Source organism: Manis javanica, chromosome 13, assembly GCF_040802235.1.
Source record: "Manis javanica isolate MJ-LG chromosome 13, MJ_LKY, whole genome shotgun sequence".
NCBI lineage: Eukaryota > Metazoa > Chordata > Mammalia > Pholidota > Manidae > Manis > Manis javanica.
The window spans coordinates 88,400,412-88,420,548 of record NC_133168.1 but is presented as its reverse complement, the minus strand read 5'-3'; the positions used below and the strand labels follow the sequence as shown (position 1 = coordinate 88,420,548).

General features: G+C 44.5%; 2 protein-coding genes and 1 pseudogene across 2 annotated transcripts; 1 reads left to right on the top strand and 2 right to left on the bottom strand.

The window, feature by feature from the left end:
- Window positions 1-951, top strand: LOC108403437 (olfactory receptor 7E178-like). Its single transcript, XM_037009856.2, has one exon. The coding sequence runs from the start codon at window positions 22-24 to the stop codon at window positions 949-951; it is 930 nt and encodes a 309-aa protein (XP_036865751.2). The 5' UTR covers window positions 1-21.
- Window positions 952-8,123: 7,172 nt separating this feature from the next.
- On the bottom strand, window positions 8,124-9,074 carry LOC140845412 (olfactory receptor 7D4-like). Its single transcript, XM_073219489.1, has one exon. It carries the CDS (start codon window positions 9,072-9,074, stop codon window positions 8,124-8,126), a length of 951 nt encoding a protein of 316 aa, XP_073075590.1.
- A 6,940-nt stretch (window positions 9,075-16,014) lies between these two features.
- LOC140845411 (olfactory receptor 7E24-like) lies at window positions 16,015-17,444 on the bottom strand (annotated as a pseudogene).
- Between the last annotated feature and the right edge of the window lie 2,693 nt (window positions 17,445-20,137).

Here is a 20,137-nt window from a genome sequence, read left to right as displayed (position 1 = left end):
TTCAACAGGTGTCCCACCTACATGGAACCTCAGAATCTTACAGGCATCTCAGAATTCCTCCTCCTGGGCCTCTCAGAGGATCCAGAGCTGCAGCCACTCCTCTTCGGGCTGTTCCTGTCCCTGTACCTGGTCACCGTCCTGGGGAACCTGCTCATCATCCTGGCCGTCGGCTCTGACCCCCACCTCCACATCCCCATGTACTTCTTCCTCTCTAGTCTGTCCCTGGCTGACACTGGTTTCAGCACCACCACCGTCCCCAAGATGCTGGTCAACATCCAGACCTACAGCAAGTCCATCTCCTATGCAGGCTGCCTCACTCAGGTGTCCTTTTTTTCTCTTTTTGGGTGTTTGGACAGCCTACTCCTGGCCGTGATGGCCTATGACCGGTTCGTGGCCATCTGCCACCCCCTGCACTACCCGGCCATCATGAGGCCCCGCCTCTGTGGCTTGCTAGTCCTGCTGTCCTTTCTCATCAGCCTTTTGGGCGCCCAGACTCACTGCTTGATGGTGTCCCAACTTGGCTTCTGCACACATGTGGAAATCCCTCATTTCTTCTGTGACGTCCCTCAGCTTATCCGCCTCGCCTGCTCTGACACCTCCTCCAGTAACATAGCCATATTTCTCATTGGGACCATCTCCGGGCTTCTCCCCATCTCAGGAATCATTTTCTCCTACTATAGAATTGTTTCCTCCATTCTGAGAGTCCCCTCCGCAGGGGGGAAGTCCAAAGCCTTCTCCACCTGTGGCTCTCACCTGGCCGTGGTTTGCTTGTTTTATGGCGCAGGCCTAGGTGTGTACCTCACTTCGGCTGCCTCGTCTTCCCCGGGGAGGGATGCGGTGGCCTCGGTGGCGTATGTGGTGGTCACCCCGATGCTCAACCCCTTCATCTACAGCCTGAGGAACAGGGACCTCAAGGGGGCGCTGTGGAGGATTGTCCCCACCGCAGCCTGATGGCGAGGCCCGTGCTGCCCTTTCTGCTCAGCGGACTGGAAAAGGCAGCAAAACCCCAGCATGCCACCCAAACGCCTGAGTCCGCGGTCCCGTGGTGTATGTGCACGCACGCGTTCCACTCTCACAGGTGCTCCCCTCAGCATGGCTCTGAAGGAAATGGGACATCATTTTGCACGTCCCCCCAGGGCACGGCCCTCCGGGGTTGTCTGTCGTCCCTCGGCGCACCCCTGTCACCCGCTCAGCCCCAGGGCTCTGGGTCAGGAGTGGTCTCACTGTGTCCCTGAGAAACAAACCTCCCGTAACCCTCTCCTGCTTGTCACTCACCGCTTCTTCCCTGTTCCCCTCGTTTGTTTAGACTTGTTAGGAGGATCTAGATGCCACCTTCAAATCAAGACATTACTTATTTCTTGCCCCTTAATGTTCTTGAGTACATTTTGAGCAGATGAGTATTTAATTTCCTGTCCAAAGAGGTTTTTTTTTTAATTGAAAAGGACACTATTAATACTTAGTTTGAGCAAACAGGTGTCAGCTGGGAAATATCTAGGGAAAGTGGAATATATATTCCCAAGGAAAGATGGAGAGGACCTTTCAGAGCACACATATTTTCCCAAGTTTTTATGAAAATGATCCTTCCCATTTCATGCATTTTCCCCAGTCATACTACATACATGATTAAAGTTCATGTACACATGTTTGCATATGTATATTAGCATACACATGTATTGCTAATAAGTTTTAGTAATATGTATATGTATTAGTATATATGAGAGAGAACTACACGTTATAATGTTACTTTTCCTAAGAAAAATAATGGTCTGGAAGCAATAGGCTGAGTTTCCAATCTAAGTCTGAAAAATAACATCATAGTAAATCTAAGCTAGTTGAAGAAAATAATGAAGTTAAAGATAAATACCGATTCAATGAAAGAGTACTGTAGAGAGTGTCAATAAAGGTAAAATTTGTTTTCTTGACATCATTAATAAAACCTATAAATCTCTTTCAAGACTGAGAAAATAAGATACAAATATCATTATTGAATAAAACTGGGACATGAATATAGAGATGTAAATCAGTAACTGGATGTTATAAAAATATGAATATTATACAAACATAAAAGAAGAGGGTCAATTCCAGGAATTGATGACCAAGTATAACCAACTCAGAAAGTTAATTTAACCACGAACAGCTTAACATATATTTCTTTATTAATAAAGACATTTAATCAGTGTATTCAAATTCCCTACCTAAGAATAAAAATATTTTTTGTAATTTTACCAAAGGACAGATGAACCCAACCTTAGGGAACTGTTTACAAGGAACAGAGAAAAGGGGAAATGCTCACTCAGGAAGACTAATTGGAACCTCATACTAAAACCAGCAAGATGCCAACTCATTAGTAAAAATACGAAAAATTAAAAATTAAAAGTGGAGTGATGATACTATCCAGCATTCCATCCCTGGTCATATACCCAAAATACCTGAAATCAGAGAGTCCAACAGATAACTGTACAATGGTGCTCACAGCAGCATTATTCACAGTCACCAAAGGTTGGAAGCACCCCACGTGTCCATCGATTGATGAATGGATAAACACACTGTGGTCTATACAGACAATGGAATAGTGCAAGGACCGTGAAAGGGAAAGACATCCTGGCACGTGCTACTAAACGGATGAACATTGAAGTCATTCTTCAAAGTGAAATGAGTCATTCACAAGAGGTCACATACTTTTGAATTCACTTTTACGAAGCACCTGAAATAGTCCAATTCATAGAGAAAGTAGAGTGGTGGTTGGTAGGTCCGCATGGAGGGAAGAATGTGAATTTATTGATTAATGGGGACACAGTTTCAGTTTTGGGTGATGAAAAAGTTCTGGAGATGTAGGGTGGGGATGGTTGTACAACGATGTGTAGATATCTAATACCACAGAAATGTACAGTTAAAATAGCCAATTGTTATATACATTTTACAATAGTAAATTAATGAAACAAGAAAGCCCAGAGATGTGTCTTAAGCAAAAAGAAGTGAGGAGAACAGGGAGGAAAGGGAGCCCCAGGCTCTTCCACGGACATGCATTCCTTTTCTCACTCTTCAAGCTGTATTAGGAAATCCTTTGGGGCTGAGATAACATGGACCTATCTGGGGAATTATGAGCTCTGTGTATTGAGTGCTGGAGGCTACACAATTGTAAATAATCATGGATTTAATATCTCTAATATTTTTGTTCTTTTAACATTCTTCACTCAAGTACCCCTGAGTAGGTGTGTATAGAGAGCTGAATAATACTGTGAAGAGCTGTAAAGAAAAAGTTCTAAGAAGATTGAGTTGAAACAGCTTGAGAAATATTGCGGATGACACTGGGGTGTATGGTCTTCAAGTGTGAATACTTTACTAATAAAAAACTGAAATCCAAGATATAAATACAGTGATAGTTGCCACCATCTGACAGTGCTCAGCCATCCTCCTAGAAAACTGTGCTCTGCTAAAGGAAGCAGCCCCACCCAAGGCCACACCACCCAGACTTGATGCTGTGGGAGAACCACTGACTGACAGCCTCCTGTATCCACCAGGGTGTGGGCACTGAGGTCATTCCTGGGCTGCTCCCAGCCACTGGCTGAGCACAGGGTACCAGTACACACCCATGGCATTGGACAATTGTTAGAATTACCCAATGCGATCTCCAAAGATTCTTCAAAAGAAGAATGTCACAGAAAGTTGGTCCCAGGGTTTTGTTTTTGCAGAAATCAAACTTTCCTTAAGGTTCTCCTTGTCATGTCCTTACACCTGGAACAATAATTCCTTAAACCTGAAGGAGGACCTCGATAACAAAACATGGGATTCACTATAGTCCACCCCCTGGGACGTTTGGATCACCTTTTTAAAAAAGTTGACATATAACTAACGTATACCATCACAGCAGTTTCAGGTGTGCAACATAAGTATTTGACAGTTATATATATTGTGGAATGATCTCTACAATATGTCTAGTTAACATCCATCATCACCACGTATAGTTATAATTATTTTTTCTTGTGATGAGAACTTTTAAGATTTGCTCTTTTAGCAACTTAGTAATACAATGCAGTATTACTATGTAGTCACCATGCTGTCCATTATATCCCCAGGACTTATTTATTTCATAACTGAGAGTTTGTACCTTTTTTTCTCATCCTCCTCCCCACCTCAGGCAGCCACCAATCTGTTCTCTGTATGTATGAATTTGATTTTGTTTTTTTTATTACACATGTAAGTGAGATCATATGCAATTTACCTTTCTCTGAGTTATTTCACTTAGCATAATGCCCTGAAGGACCACCCATGTTGTCACTAATGGTCACAAATAGTAGTATCTGCAATTTTCTCATGGCTGAATAATATCCCAGTGTGTGTGTATGTATATCACACTTTCTTTATTGATTCATCCACTGATGGAGGCCTGGGTTGGTTTCATGTCTTGGCTATTGTAAATGCTGCAGCGAACAAGGGGGTACAGATATCTTTTAAAGATAGAGTTTCCATTTCCTTAGATAAATATGCAGAAGTGGAATTGCTGGTTCATATGGTCTTTCAATTTTTAATATTTTGAGAAAGACCCACACTGTTTCTTCCTTGTTGGCTGTCCATAAAGTTCCATTTCAGTCGGTTTTCTTACAGCTGTTCTTAAGATTTTTAACTTTATATTGAGAACACCTATAATGCTTCATGGTTGACTGCTTCCCAGATCTGCTTCCAAAATATCTGTATCAAGGAAAGAGTGGACATGAGGAATAATGTACCAGCTCTTATATTGTTTTAACCTAGAGGGGATGCATCACTCCTATTTTCTTGAACAAATCAAAACATATTATTACCACTTTTAACTTCAAAGGATAAAGGAAATGCAACTGTCTTGGCTGTTCAATAAGATTGGATGATCAGAAATATTGTCAATCAGCAGTAAAATCCACCATAGAAATATACACATCAAAATTCATGTGAGAAGCTGTTCAGCTGCTAGGTAAGAATATCTACTCATGGTTAGACTTCTGGGTTTGAATCCTGGTTTTGCCACTTTGTCCCTCTGTAACTTTGGAAAAGTTGTTTTTTTAGCTCTTAGAGTCTCAATTTCCTAACCTCCAAAATGAGGACAGTAATCATTCCTCTTGAGAAAGATTACATTAAATAATAGAAAGCAGTTAGCATAGGCTTAGTATACAATTCCCACTAAAACACCAATTATATTTTAATATGTATTTTAGTCCTATTTTAGTCAGTAAAAAACACCACACATAACACTGTTGGTGATTGTGGGTAAAATTGCAATATTTCTGGAACCTCTCACCTGGCCTTAGTGCATATCAATAAGTGTTTCCAAGAGGTGGAGAGAAGTAGTCCATCTCCTCAACAATAGGTAATGACAAGGGAGAGTGAGGGCATATCTGGGCTAGAGAGCTTGAGTGGGGTCCCTTCTTCTGCAGCAAGGTCATGAGAAACAGGGGAAAGCAGAAGTGAGTGACTGCCTGTAGGCACTAAATGAGTTTCTCCCACTTTATTTCTTCCTTTGACTGATTTTGGTTTCAAAGGTATTTTGCCCCGGGACTTTCCCTGTTTAGTTACATGTGGCGGTAGTTGGTTGGGCCTCTGAACTCGAAATCTTTCTACATGGGTGTGAACCTTAAGTGGGCTGCCCCTAGAGATGGTGGGGAGATGCCCAGACCCTCCCTGTGGATGGTGGGGAGGCCCCAATGGCTGCAGTGGTGGAGGGTGCAGATTCCCCCAGAAGCTCCCTATCTGTGGGTCTTCCAGTTGGGGAGCCCTAGTGGGAAATTGGTCTAGGGTAAAACACTTCCTGCTATGGTGGGGCCTTCCTCAGAATTGAGGAAGGGTGGAGACACTGGAAGCTGTGGAATTAGCCCTCCGTGAGATAGAAGACTGCTTAGAGGCCCTGGGAGGCCATGTAGCAGCTGGTATTGTGGGATGTCTTTTTCTGAGGTAGTGGAAAGGGTTATTGAGGAGAGAGAGACACTTCAGCATTGCTTGGAGGAGGTGAGAGATGACCTATGGGAAGCCCTTAAGAAAGAGGGACAGTTATAGAGAAGATGTGCAGGATGAATATATAAATCAAGTAGAGAACTCAAATATATGATCATATAAGACTTTATTATTTTTCCTGTAATTTCTGAGGTGTGATCAGGAACAGAACAATCAAGGCCAAAACAGTTTCTATGATGTGACTAAAACTCACATGGTTTTAGTACTCTTGAGAATGTCACACCCCAGGAGACTGGAGACAGCAGAGAATTGAGTTTAGAGTTAGTTAATGATTGTATATCAAGCCCCCCACACAGAATTCTATTGTTGTTAATATTTATTTGCTCGTGTCCACCACCTCATCCTGGCTGTAGGGGCAGAGCGTGGAGGCTCCACAACTTGGAGTGGGGGCAGCTCCTCTCCCTCAGGAGCCCACAGTTGTGTTTTTATTTTCTTACTTACAACCAGGTGGCCCACCTTTAATACAAGAGAAACTGGTGCCTTGGGAAGCAGCCTCAGCAACGGATCAGTCCTTGGCTTCAGCCCCTCATCCTCTCCTGACATCCCCTCCACCATCTCTGGAGCTGAAGGCACCACCTTCCTCTGCCTCCCCCCAAATGGCTTGCTGCAGTGCAGATGCTCCAGCTGCCTCCTCCCTTGCTGCTGTAAAGGAATCTTACAGGTGCGCTACCAGTCCTGTCGGTCCCTGCCTGCCTCTGACCAGCAGATAAGGGAGGAGACACGGTGAGATGTCAAAGAAGATCTGAAAGGACCAGCCAGGGGACCCGAAGCTTAACAGTGCAAGGGTGGTGCTGAGACGGCACTGCTGATCCAGGATCAGCAGAAGGCACTGGAACCTCTGCCTACATGGCTTTTGCGTCTCTGGGATATGGGCGTGGAAAACATCGTTATGTCAGGTTCTGAAATGAGTAGACTGGCCTCCCTGATGACTCTTCCTTCCATCAGGCTGCGGTTGCAAAGTGCCCCTCGCACCTCAGAGAATCTGGCATTTCTGCATTGGCTGACGGCAGCCGTCAGGGCTCTTTGGCCTAATTGGGGTGAAAGTCTGGTCACTAGACCAGGACGAGATCCCATTCCTGCCACTATCCTATCACAGGACCCCTCTCTTGCATGCATCCTACCTGAAGGACAAGATTTTCCTATGCTGGTGTCATTAAAACATGTATCTTATAGCCCTTTAGTTAATTTTCTTCTATGGCCCCTGTGGCCTGGACCTGCCCCCCTGGCTGTAGCATCAGCGTGATGATTGCTCTGAAGGGAACTCCCTCCCTGTTCAGTCACTGCCCACCTGAGGGGACTTTGAACCTAGTAGGATCCTCCAGCTTGAGGATCATTATGATTTTATTGCTGTTGTTATTGTATGCTATTAGTCTGGTTACAATGCTCCAGTTTTCTCAGGCAAGGCCCATTCCAGAAGATGGGGAACAAGCAGATTATGAGGTGAGATTTCTGAAAGGGTGGGCTGTGGGCAAAATTGCAATACTTTCAGAACCTCTTGCCTGGCCTTAGTGCATCTCCAGGTCAGTAGGTATTTCCAAGGGGTGGAGAGAAGTAGTCCATCTCCTTACCAACTGGTAATTACAAGCATGACCAAGGGCACAACTGGACTGGAGAGCTTAGGTGGGGTCCCTTTTCCTGCAGCTGGGTTTTGAGAGACGTGGGAGAGCAGCAGTGGAAGACTGCTTGTAGGAAATAAACATGTTTCTTCCACTTTATTTCTCCCTTTGCCTGATTTCAGTTTCAAAGGCATTTTGTGCTAGGTTTCCCACCCAGAATTTCAGTGATACACACACATAAACAACACACTTCTACCGTGAAACACATAGAAATGAATTAACATGAGACATCAACAGTTTAAGCCCTTGATTTGAGAAAACAAAGGTTTAGTAAATGCTTCAGATTAAACTTTATAACTCAGCAGCATGGAAGTAATTAAGAACCAGGGCATAATTTTTGGACAATAGTTAGAATAGAAATATCATCAAAGAAGTTCATGGGATTTTAGTTGTTTTCAAAATAGTAAAAGCTAAGACAAGACATTTAGATTCCTCAGGCCTGGATGAAAGGACAAGATGGTTTGAGAGATTCAAGAGAAATAACGTCAGAATCAGAGTTTTTGTCCGGGTTGCCCACAGGACTCCTCAGCCCAAGTGGATCCGTTGTAGACAAGAGGTTGCTCGGTTGAGGAGCCTTCCCAGGGCCCAATTCACGTCCTTGTTCCGCAGGCTGTAGATGAAGGGGTTCAGCATGGGGGTGACCACCGTGTACACCACCGAGCCAATCATGCCCTTCTGGGAACATGCATTGGAACTGAGATACACACCAAGGCCTGCCCCATAGAATAGAGAAACCACAGACAGGTGAGATGCACAGGTAGAAAAGGCCTTACGTTTCCCATTAGCTGATGGGATTTTCAATATTGAAGATGTAATCCGGGTATAGGAGAAAAGGATCCCCGAGAAGGGGACAACGCCCAGAAAGACAGTCACCATGTACAGCAGGATGTGATTGATGAATGTGTCTGAGCAGGCAAGCGTGAGGGCCTGAGCAAGTTCACAGTAGAAGTGTGGAATTACCGGTCTGGAGCAGAAGGACAGCCGCGACATCAACAGACTCTGCACCAGGGAGTATGACAAGCTGATGAGCCAGGACACGAGCACCAGGAGGCCACACAGTCGGGCACTCATGATGCCCGTGTAGTGCAGAGGGTGACAGATGGCCACAAACCGGTCATAGGCCATCACGGTGAGGAGAAAAGTGTCCATTCCTCCAAAAACCATGAAAAAACACATCTGGGTGAGGCAGCCTGAGTAGCTGATGGATTTGCTGTGGGTCTGGATGTTCACCAGCATCTTGGGGACTGTGGTGGAGGTGAAACCAATGTCAGCTAGGGACAGGTTGGAGAGGAAGAAGTACATGGGGGTGTGGAGGTGGGGGTCAGAGCCAACGGCCAGGATGATGAGCAGGTTCCCCAGCACGGTGACCAGGTACATGGACAGGAACAGCCCGAAGAGGAGGGGTTGATGCTCTGAGTTTTGAGAAAATCCCAGAAGGAAAAATTCTGAAACACTTGTTTGATTTCCTGGTTGCATGGGACTGGCCCATCAGCTGGATGGTTGAGGAAAGGAAAGAGCATAAAACAGACACTGAACATGAAATCAGTCAGGCCGAGAAAGACAGATACCAACTGATTTCCCTCATTTATGGAGTATAACAACTAAGCAAAACAGAAGGAACAAAACAGCAGCAGACTCACAGACCCCCAGAAGGGACTAGTGGTCACCAAAGGGGAGGGGTGTGGAGGGCGAGTGGGGAGGGAGGGAGAAGGGGATTGTGGGGTATTATGATTAGTACACATGGTGTGGGGGGATCATGGGGAACACAGTGTAGCACAGAGAAGACAAGTAGTGACTCTGTGGTATCTTACTACACTGAGGGAGAGTGACTGCAATCGGGCATGGGAGGGAGGACTTGATAATATGGGTGAATGTAGTGACCACATTGTTTTCTTGTGAAACCTTCATAAGAGTGAATACTAATGATACCTTAATAAAAAAATAGATTCTGAACAGATTCTACAGTCTCTCTACTTTTTAATTTCTTGGAGTGAAATGTTGGGCATAAAAGCCTTAACACTACAAAATTTTGGAATCCTACATTCTGTTAGTTGTTAAACGCATCACTTCATAATATTGATCAATCACGGTGCATTGGTGTCTGGGCTACTCACTCATCCTCTTTATTTAGAATCATCTAATGTAAAAAGTGAAGAGCAACTTTGGACCTTAAAATAAAATGGTCCATCATTGCTCTAACACAAATGTGAAACATAAGGTGAATGTAGTTGATCAAGCCTCTCAAATCTTCTCACCTTGGAGGGACGAGGTGAGAAGATTTGAGAGGCTTGATCAACTATCTGGAAAGAATATTGTAAGATTGGTGGAATTTATTTATACTTCTCAAGGGAAAAAAGAGCAAGAGAGAAAAAGAAAATGTTCTCACTAAATAATAAACCCAGATGAACAAATGCTTACTGATTAGCACACTGGGGACCCATCAGCACCCTACAGGAAGCATCCAGGTGCTTTTTGGATATTCATCACTTGACAAACACTCTTCATCTGTGAAGTGACAGGATTCGTGAAAATGCCACGGAAAGCCTGGAGACCAAGGTGTAAACAATTTCAGTGCCATAGAATGCTACAAAGATCACACCCAGAATTTTAAGTCATATCCTCTATGGTGCTCATTAAATAATTGGGGGAGGGAGAAATTGTCCCAGAAGGTAAGCCTGAAAGGTGAGTCCGACGAGGTGCTCACATTAAGATGATAGAATCAGGCTGAGAATATGCGGGCAGTCATCCTGAGCCCACCTACCCTCTGATTCTCTGTTCCAGGTCTCGAGGGTCCAGTACCAAGACACAGGGGAATGGGACACAGTACCAGGGACAAGGAATAGCATGAGGCCATGAAATAATCTTCAGTGTCCAGTTTTGCCTTGTTAGAAATATTTTTGTACACTCACTTTTCTATAATGCTCCTCACAATGAAGGAAAAAGGTCACCATTGGCTGTCATTACTTGTCAGTCTTCTTAGGTATAAAAAAAAAGTAAGAAGGTAGGGGTAGGTAAAATGCATAAAGGGATCAAAACGCACGGACTTCGAGATATAAAATAGGTCATGAGGATATCATGCACGGTATGATGACTCTAGTGACAATACTGTACTGCATATTTGAAAGTTACTAAGAGAGTACATAGTAGATGTGTTCATTAGCAGAGACAATTTTGTAACTATGTGGTGATGGGTGTTAACTAGACTTACTGTGGTGATGATTTTGCAATATATGAAAGTATCAAATTATTATCACATACACTTGAAAGTCCGATAATTTTATATGCTAATTATATCTCAATAATGAAAAGTATCCAAAGCAGATAGTTTCTCTGGAATGATAAGGATGGCCATATTGTGCCCAAATTAGCTATGGATGAACATTTTACTCTGATGCTTTGGGGATGGGCAGTTTCTAACGATCTCCAGCAGCTTCTGATCACTTGAGTGGTATTCTAAGCAAATTGTCATGATTCATCTTTAAAGTAGGATGGTTTTGTCAAAGATTCCTGTCACTTTCAACTAATGGGGTCCCTTCTCTTCCATTCTTGTTTGTTTTAAGAATAGAAGAGAATGCGCGGTTAAAGCCCTAGCATGAGCTGTGGTGTCCACTGCGTTAGGAAAGTGGAAAGCCATCTCATTTCCTGCTAGGTCTAACCTACTAGGTCAAGGCACACAACCACCTCACCTAAACTTCCAAAGTGAAATCTAAACCTATCGCTCCCCTCCCTAAAATCTTTAGAGCGCCTTCCTGCCACGTCACAAAAACACCCAAACTCCTTGGTAAATCTTGGCTCCACTCTGGCCTTCCGGCTTCGTGCCTCAGCCTTTCTCAGCTCCTCCCTGGAATTCTGGTCACCCTGAAGCGATTCCCTTTGCCCAGATGAACCGCCCTCTCCCACACCTGTGCAGTCCTTGAAGAGCTGCTCCTGCTGCCCGAAGAACTCTCCTGTTGCTTCTCTTACTTCCTACCTATCATTCAATACTTGGCATATAATATAAACCATTGACAGCCAGGGACAGGTTGGAGAGGAAGAGGTACCCGGGGGTGTGGAGGTGGGGGATCAGAGCTGATGGCCAGGATGACGAGCGGGTTCCCAAGCACAGTATGGACCAGGAAGATAACATACAACTGAGCTCCGCCTCTCTGGATATGCCGCGTGGGGGAACCCGACAGACACCATATTCTTGTCCACTTTTCACAACTAATGAGAATCAGTCTCGGAAGGACAGCTCCCAGGACTTTTTAAATAAGGGATACAGCCTAATCCAATTCTTCTCCACTTCCCAGCATGGCTCCACTAAACTGCCCACTGATGCTAGCCACTAGAAACTGAACAGGGCAGTTAGTGACAGGCAGACACTGGGTAAATGTCTCCTGTCACCCTTCCTAGGGCCGGTCTAGGCATCACTGCATGTCTGGCCGTCAACTTTTGGACTCATATGCAAACAGCCTGGTGCAATTTCTGTCTCCGTCAAGTATTTCATGAGCACCAGAAAGGAGACTGCTCAAAATCCCTTCCATGACCTTTGCTGATTTGAGCAGTGGTTCAGAAGGGGCAGCGCCTGAAGCTGGATATGTTCTCAGCCACACATTGTGCTCCTAGAGAATGTGATATACAGCCTGTGCAAGCCTTCCAGGTTTAGAAAGGACTTGTTTTTAGTGAGAGTAAGTATATAGTTGTTTGACCAGAGAGACGGTTTTATTCCCTGGAAACACAAATGTTGCTTCCTCCAGCCAAACACATAGACCGAGACAATGAAAAAATACTCAGAGAAAAACCAATGGACATGAGGGAGAGAAGCTAATGAGACTCAACCTTGTTCTGACGGGCCAAGCAGGGTGTCTGGCTGCTGCAGGATGTGTTCCTAGACTCCCAGAATTCAAATGCACTGCAGTGACAACTTTTTCATGAAGCTCCACCTGCAGTTGCAGAAGCAGCTGATTTAGGATTCAAATGGGTTTTGAAATGGTGAATAATGAGTTTAACACACATTTTACCTTACCACCATTTACCTTTTACCATAGAAGCAGAGGTTAGACATTAGAAATGGGGTAAACAGCCATTTGTCATTGACTGCCCCGTTCAGTTTCTAGTGTCTAGCATTAGCGGGCAATTTTGTGGAGCCATGCCTGGAAGTAGAGAAGAATCGAATTAATCTGTTTCAGTCATTGAAAAAGTCCTGAGGCTGTCCTTCCAAGAAGGGCTTCCTTGGGATGGGCCGAGCATTAGTTGCCGGGAATATGAAGATTAATGGTGAGGTCTTTGTCCTCAGGGAGCCCGACTTCCAGAGGCTGAGGTGGATCCGGAAACCTGCTGTTGGAAGATGGTGAATTAAACAAGAAGCTGAAGGCAGTCTGAAGGGAAGAATGCAGGGAGAGCAGTGCCTTGCAGGGACGGAGTCAGGGAAGACTTCCTGAAGGAAGTGATTCCCGGGAAAGGAGTTATGCAGGGGGTCATTGAGTGGGGGCTTTCATGGCAGAGAAGAGAGCAGGGGACATCGGCCAGAGCAGCGTGGGCCCGAGCACTGTCAGCGCCCGGCAGAAGCATGATGTAGGTGATGGGGTCAGCCACAGGGGAGTGTGGAGAGGTGGCCAGGGACCACACCTCTGGGGGCTTTGGTGGGGATCACGGGCAAAGAGCGGAGGCTGTGGAGAGACCTCCACGACGGGAGTGACAGGATCTGTACCACGGTTTTCCCTGGTGCCCAGCGTGAAAGATGGATCTTGGGCAGGGCCAACAGAGGGCAGAAGGGAAGGCATGGGGAATGCACATTATTACAGGGGAGGGGACCTACTGTTTAGGGAAGAAGAACAAGGGCCAGAAGAGGTGAAGAAATGGCTCCAGCACTTGCGAGAAGCCCCTGTCGCTGCTTGAGGATGAGATCTGACCCCCACGTGGGCTTAAGGGGAACCGTGGGGAAGGAACATGGGAGTTTCAATGCCTTCTAGGATGCTTTTGTAGTAAAAGGGGAGGATGTCCATGGGGGACATTTGTTAGGTTTTTCTGTGCCCTTAAATTTCCGTGTTACCCAAGCATCCCCAGTCTTTATACCCTGCAGCCCTTTATACCAAGTCACACAGACCCTTCACTCTTGGGAGTTTCTAATAAGAACCATGGATAAGGGTGAAGTGGGAGGAGTAAGAGCAGGTCCTTTAGAGAAACAGATCGTTCCCACAAGCAAATGGGAGTGGCGAAGAAGGCCTAGGAAAGGGTTTGTCTAGGCTGAGCCAAGATGAGGGTCTCAAGGTTTGGGGCCAGGCAATAGGAAAAAGAGTAAATGGAGATCAAGATTTCACAGTAAGGGTCTAAAGCTCTTTATGAACCTGGGGGCATCAGTTTGTCAACTATGATATCAAAGGGAGGACTGCGGATGTCACCTCTTCCTCTACCTCGCCACTGACTCCATCAACCTTATGGCCAAAGTCAAAACTCGCTAACCAATGAGGACTTCAAACAAGTGGTCTATACATTCGCCCTCCAAAGCAATTAGGCCCTAGAGCGACTTCTCCACAGAGGTCACAGGGTGTCCCCTACCATATGCTTCACAATAGTAATGCCCTTTCCATTTGGCCACGTCTTTTCCCTATTTCCCGCAACACTTACTGGTCCATGCAGGCTTCACAATGTGGGCCCAGCACAGACGTCAACTTCCCTGAATCTCATTTTCTCATGGAGAGTAGGTAGTGAAGAAGGAAGTTCTTTCCCCAAAAAAGCAACACTTCTTGCAGAGAAGGCATGAGTGTCTTTAGTGTGCACATGGGGGCCTTGGTGACTATAAGTGCATGTGTTACAGGGTTTGTTTTCCCTGGGGGCTGAATCCTCTTTGAAGCTTGTTAGACAAATTAGTCACTGAATCTTCCATTCCTGACCCAGTCAGACTCCTCAAGGGCAGGGACAGCACAGGCAGGGGACTCTGACCTGTCAATTCCTTAACCCTGGGAGACACACAGTGCGGCAAGCTGTAATTCCTCTCCCGTGGGTCCCTCTCCTCTGGGAAGAATCACTCTAGTCTTTTTGGGGGACAAATGCCAGCATTTTCTAACTTGTAGCCATCAGGGAGGTTGCTGAGCATCGAAGGGTCCCAGGATTCCCTAGGGTAGTGGCTCTCAAATATTAGCTGCCGCAGATGACTGGGAGGACCTGTTAAAACATTCTGTGTTCCACCTCAAGTTTCTGTCTCAGTAGGTCAGGGTTTGGATATGATAATTTGGATATTTTACATGTTCCAAATTTTGCTGGTCATTAGGGCAGTCTTTGAGAACCATTGAGAAAAAGGGAAATGTTTCAGAATTTAAGCTTTATCAAAAGTCTCTCCTGGGTCTTTTGGTAATGTATCGCTTATCACGTTAACCCAGTCTTATCTAGTCAGTCTCTAGGGGAAGTCTGGGAACCTACTTTGAAAAGAAAATTACAAAAATTTTACTGTATTTTACTTTTAATTTATGTTTTTATGGTGGTAATATATGTATAAATGAATATTTCTCATATTAACCATTTTTTCAGTATTCAGTCCAATGGCATTAAGCATACTCGCGTGTGGTGCACCCATCCCCACTATTCATGTCCAGAACTTTCCGTCTTCCCAGGTCAAATTCTGTCCCAGTGAAACACTAACTCCCTCTTCCCTCCTCCAGCCCCTGGCCTCTGCCAGCTACTTGTAACTGTGGATGTGACTCGCTGGGAACCCCAAGGAGTGATCACACAGGATTTGTCCCTTTATGTCTGGCTATGTGATATGATTGGAGGGAAGGCAGATGGAATGGAAATGAGAATTACCAAGGAGTCTGGAAATGCCTTGGCTCTGATAGGTGCTTTCCCATCTACCCCTTGGGAATCTTGCATCCCAGTTTTCCTTGGAAAATCTCAGTTGATAACTATTCATCCAAACTCAATTTTAATCGTGTCTCATTTCCATTTTTAAAGACCCTACTTGGGACAGGAATTTACCGAGTCACCCCACTTGCTCAATAATCTGACCAAGACCATTAAGAAACAAACGTATATTAGATGTTTTACTCCTTAAGGTAGAGTTTATATCCTCCAAACAAATAGGAAAAAAGACCAAATTAAAAGACAGCTGTGATTGCTTTGCAATGATAGAAACAAGACTGCTCATGATCAAGAGTCCTGGGTAATGCATAAGGAAACCGGGAAGGGCATACTGATGTGCCGTGGATAAGCCCAGAGGGACTACAACCTAGCTGGGGGTCCAAATTCTCCCAATCCCGTTAGAGCTAAGCTAGGAGGAAAAACTGTGTAAGTAGAAAGAAAAAAGCCATATAGTTACATACACACTATGTGGCAGCAGAGCCAAAATTTCTTCTTGTGCATATTGGATTCTACTGCTTTTTCTAGTCCCGTGAAACAAAAAGACAGCGCAGGTATTGAGATTAGACTGTTCTACTGCCAACCTCTACAGCGCCCCCTTGAGGTCCCTGTTCTTCAGGCTGTAGATGATGGGGTTTAGCATGGGGGTGATTCTGGTGTACATCACTGAGGCCGCAGCACTTTCTCTCGGGGAAAATGAGGCAGTCAAACTGAGGTACACCCCAAGGCCTGTGCTGTAAAACAAGCAAACCACTGACAGGCGAGAGCCACAGGTGGAGAAGGCTTTAGGCACTCCACGAGTTGATGGGACTCTCAGAATGGGGGAAATAATTTGAATATAAGAATAAAAAATCCCTGAGATGGGAATACCATCGAGGAGGGCACCGATAAAAGGCATCAACCTGAAAGTGGTGGAGGTGTCAGAGCAGGCGAGGCTGAGAAGCTGAAAAGCATAACAGAAGAAATGAGGAATTTCAGCATTTCTGCAGAAACTAAGTTTGGACACCATGAAGCAGTGAGTCTGGGCGCCCAAAAGGCTGATGAGTAATGACAGCAGGACTAACAAGCCACAGAGGCAGGGCCTCATGATGGCCGGGTAGTGCAGTGGGTGGCAGATGGCCACGAACCAGCCAGGGACAGGCTGGAGAGGAAGAAGTACATGGGGGTGTGGAGGTGGGGGTCAGAGCTGACAGCCAGGATGATGAGCAGGTTCCCCAGGATGGTGACCAGGTACATGGACAGGAACAGCCCTAAAAGGAGGGGCTGCAGCTCTGGGTCACCGGAGAGGCCCAGGAGGAGGAATTCTGAGACACCTATTAGATTTTGTGGTTCTGTGTGATTTAGGCACCTTTTGATAACAAAAGAAAGACAGAAAAAGAGAATTGAATAAATAGAAGTGACAATGACAACTGCCACTGTGTTTTTATTTTGGATTTCCATTTTTCTTTAGTCCTGCATTCACCCTACAAGACTGCACAGTGCCATCAGCAATACTTCTCAATCGTGTTCAACTCAGTCTTCTTAGAACTCTTTATTGTCCCTCTGTATTATTCATCTCTCTATACACACTTACACAGAGGTAGTTGAGTAAAAAATATTCAAAGAAGGACATTAGAGACAGCGAATCCGTGATCACAGTAAAATAGACTGACACTTCCAAAGCAAGACATAGATAAAAAATATCGCCTCTCCTTTCAGAAAATAAATGATACTAATTAAAGGAAAGAAGCAGTCAAATATATTTTATTCAGAAGCAGTGCTTGGAATTCCCTTGATTTAGAATAGTTACAAGGATTCTCTGAAATTCATTCATTTAAAAACATATGGAATGACTCCAATATTTATGGTAAATAGGAGTACCACTTTAGTTTCCTATAATCAAATGGAACATTTCCTCTTCCGTTTAAATGTTTTCTCATGTCTGAAATGAGAAACTACATCTTACGGTACAACCCTCTCTATTTTCTCCTCACAACCAAAGTTCTTGGCAGAGTGTCCTAAACTCATGAAGTCCATCTCCCCATGGCCACATCACTCCCAAGCCCCCTACAGACCTTTCCCCATCACTTCACTAACATTTCTTTCTATTGTTTTCCATGTCTTTAAACCTGAGGGATATTGTTCAGCCTTTCTTACTTGACCTGGTGTCATCATTTCACATGGTTAACTCTCCCTCTAGTGAAACAGGACTTGTCTACACAGCACGATCAACACTGCTTTGTCTGTATGGTCCCAAGGGATTCAGGAAGACACACGCTTCTCTGTTTTCTTACGTGTTACTTTGAGACCCTAAGTACTGTGGCTACAGGAGGAGGGTCTTTGCAGAAGAGACACACACACACCTGTAGGCTAACTCTTTTCCTCAAAGGCAAATCTATAGTGAAGAAAGAGAGCTCTTCCCAGAAGGAAGAAGCCCATGGGGCCAGACATGCACCTGGTTCCAAAGCTCCCTTCTGGAAAACAAAATTAGCATACGCATTAGTACTGCCGTTTTCAATTTCCTCCAAGGAGCTGAGCAATTCCAAGAGTGGAATATCAGAGAAGCAATTTTTTAAATGAGGCACAATGGGAAATCATGCCCCCACCCTACTGATCCTGGGCTTGAGAGACCATAAATACTTCCCCAGCATCCCTCATCCAGACTTCAGTGATGCCTGTGGGCCTCTCACAGACCTGACTTTGTGACAGGTTCCTTCTCCCTTGGTAGAGAGGGTCTTCAGCCTCCAACAGCAAGAGGAGAAAGGGGGTGTCCACACATCTCTAAATAATGCATCCCAGTGAGCCGCACTGTCCCAGTGAGTACCCTGTACAAGAAGAGGGATTGAGAAATGGTAGATGGCATATAATTACTGAGTCACTGTGTCGTACATGGAAAACCGATGTGGTGTTGCCTATCAACTTTATTCCAAAAAAAAAAAAAAAAAAAAGATGGTAGGGGAAGGAGGCGACTCAGTAGATAATGACCCAATTTTCCTTTTTAATTTTGGGAATTTATTTCCCTGGTCATTTATACCTTTTTTTTATTCCATTGCAGCTGTTTTCTTCCACACCCAACTCTGGTGGAAACCAGGACCTCGTTCTGGAGGCTAGTGGCTTTCTCAGCATCAGTAGCGATGGCCTTCTCTCAAGTACACTCTTTTCTTGAGCATTTCCAGTCTACCTGCTAACACCTTGTCCTCTAGTAGTTCTCAAGAGTGGAGTTCATGGCACGGCAGCCTGGGTGCTTGTAAGCAATGCAGATTCTCAGGCTCTGCCCAAGACTTGCTGATAGATACTCTGGGGGTGGAACCCAGAAATCTATTTTAACAAGTGTTCCAGATAATTCTGAGGCCTATTGTATTGGAGAATATGCCCTGGCAAAGTAGCCACTTCTCCAGCCTGCCCCCTTCACTTGGTTTCTATGTCACAGACACTCCTTGATTCACCAGACACGTTCTAAATGTGATGTGTATATAATGCTCATTGCCATTGTGAATGGACCTTTTATTTTATCTTCACTAGTGATTGTTTGCAGACACGTAAACAAGTTGTTGACACTGATTAGTTGTAGTGATGTTAATTTTACTTACTCTGATGTTCTAAGCAGGTGATCAGTTTAGGTATTGATTTCCTAATACTATATCTCATTTGCTTTTCTTGTCTTATGGGATTTCTTTTGAATTAATAGAAACAATGTTAAATAGTTAGAGTAACAGCAGACATAATTTCCCATTTCTGCATTTTGTTTACTTTTTTCTGTTTTAGAGTTTAATGATGTGCCACGGATTTACATTTGGGTTAACATTGCTATTCTTGATCAAGTGCATCTATCCATGCTTCATCTTTTTCAGGTGGTTGCACCTATTGTCATTGTGAGATGAACTGTAAGATTTCTGCTTTCTGTTATATATGATCATTTTTTTTGTTTCCACCTTCGTTTGCCTTCCTGTGCTATTCAAGTACAAATCACTGGGGATACAGGATGAATAAGTTGTAAAACATGTGATCTGAAATCGTGTGGCATATGAGTCAGTAGTGAGGGGGGCAGGTATTAATTTAATAATGCCATAGTATATACAAAAGTACAACTATGATTTGGGCAATGCAGAAAAATAAGGGGGATATAAAGCAGATGACAGCTCCCTCCATAGCAGAATTGGACTTGCTTCTGCCTGGCACCTAGAGAACAATCTATCCAGCACCCATTAGACTAAATTCCTCCGGCTTGGGGTTTCTGGGTGACTGCGGACATCAGATCTAAGTCTGGGCGCAGTCCTGCCAGCTGCACAGCTCCTGAAAGTCTGACTTCTCTGATAACATCTCATGCATGGGGTTTCTTCCTATTTTCCACCTGGATGATTGGCACTGTGTGAAAGTGCCACTTCATAACTTTAATTTTGACCTCACTTTAGATTTACAGGGAAGTTGAAAGAACAATGTAGATAGTTCCTATGTATATCCTTTACCAGATCCTCTAGTGTCCACATTTTTATCACATTTACTTTCTTCTCTCTGCACGTTTCTCTTCCTTCCTTTCCTTTGTCTGTGTGTTTTCAGAGTCCTTTGAGAGTAAGTCACCTCTTTACCTGCTGGTAAGATACCTCTTCACCTCTTCAGTACTCCCTAAAAACAAGGACATTTTCCTCATACAATCGGAGTTCAATGATCAAAATCAGGAACTTAACATTGATATTACGCTATTGTCAAATTTGCAGAACTTTTTCTCATTG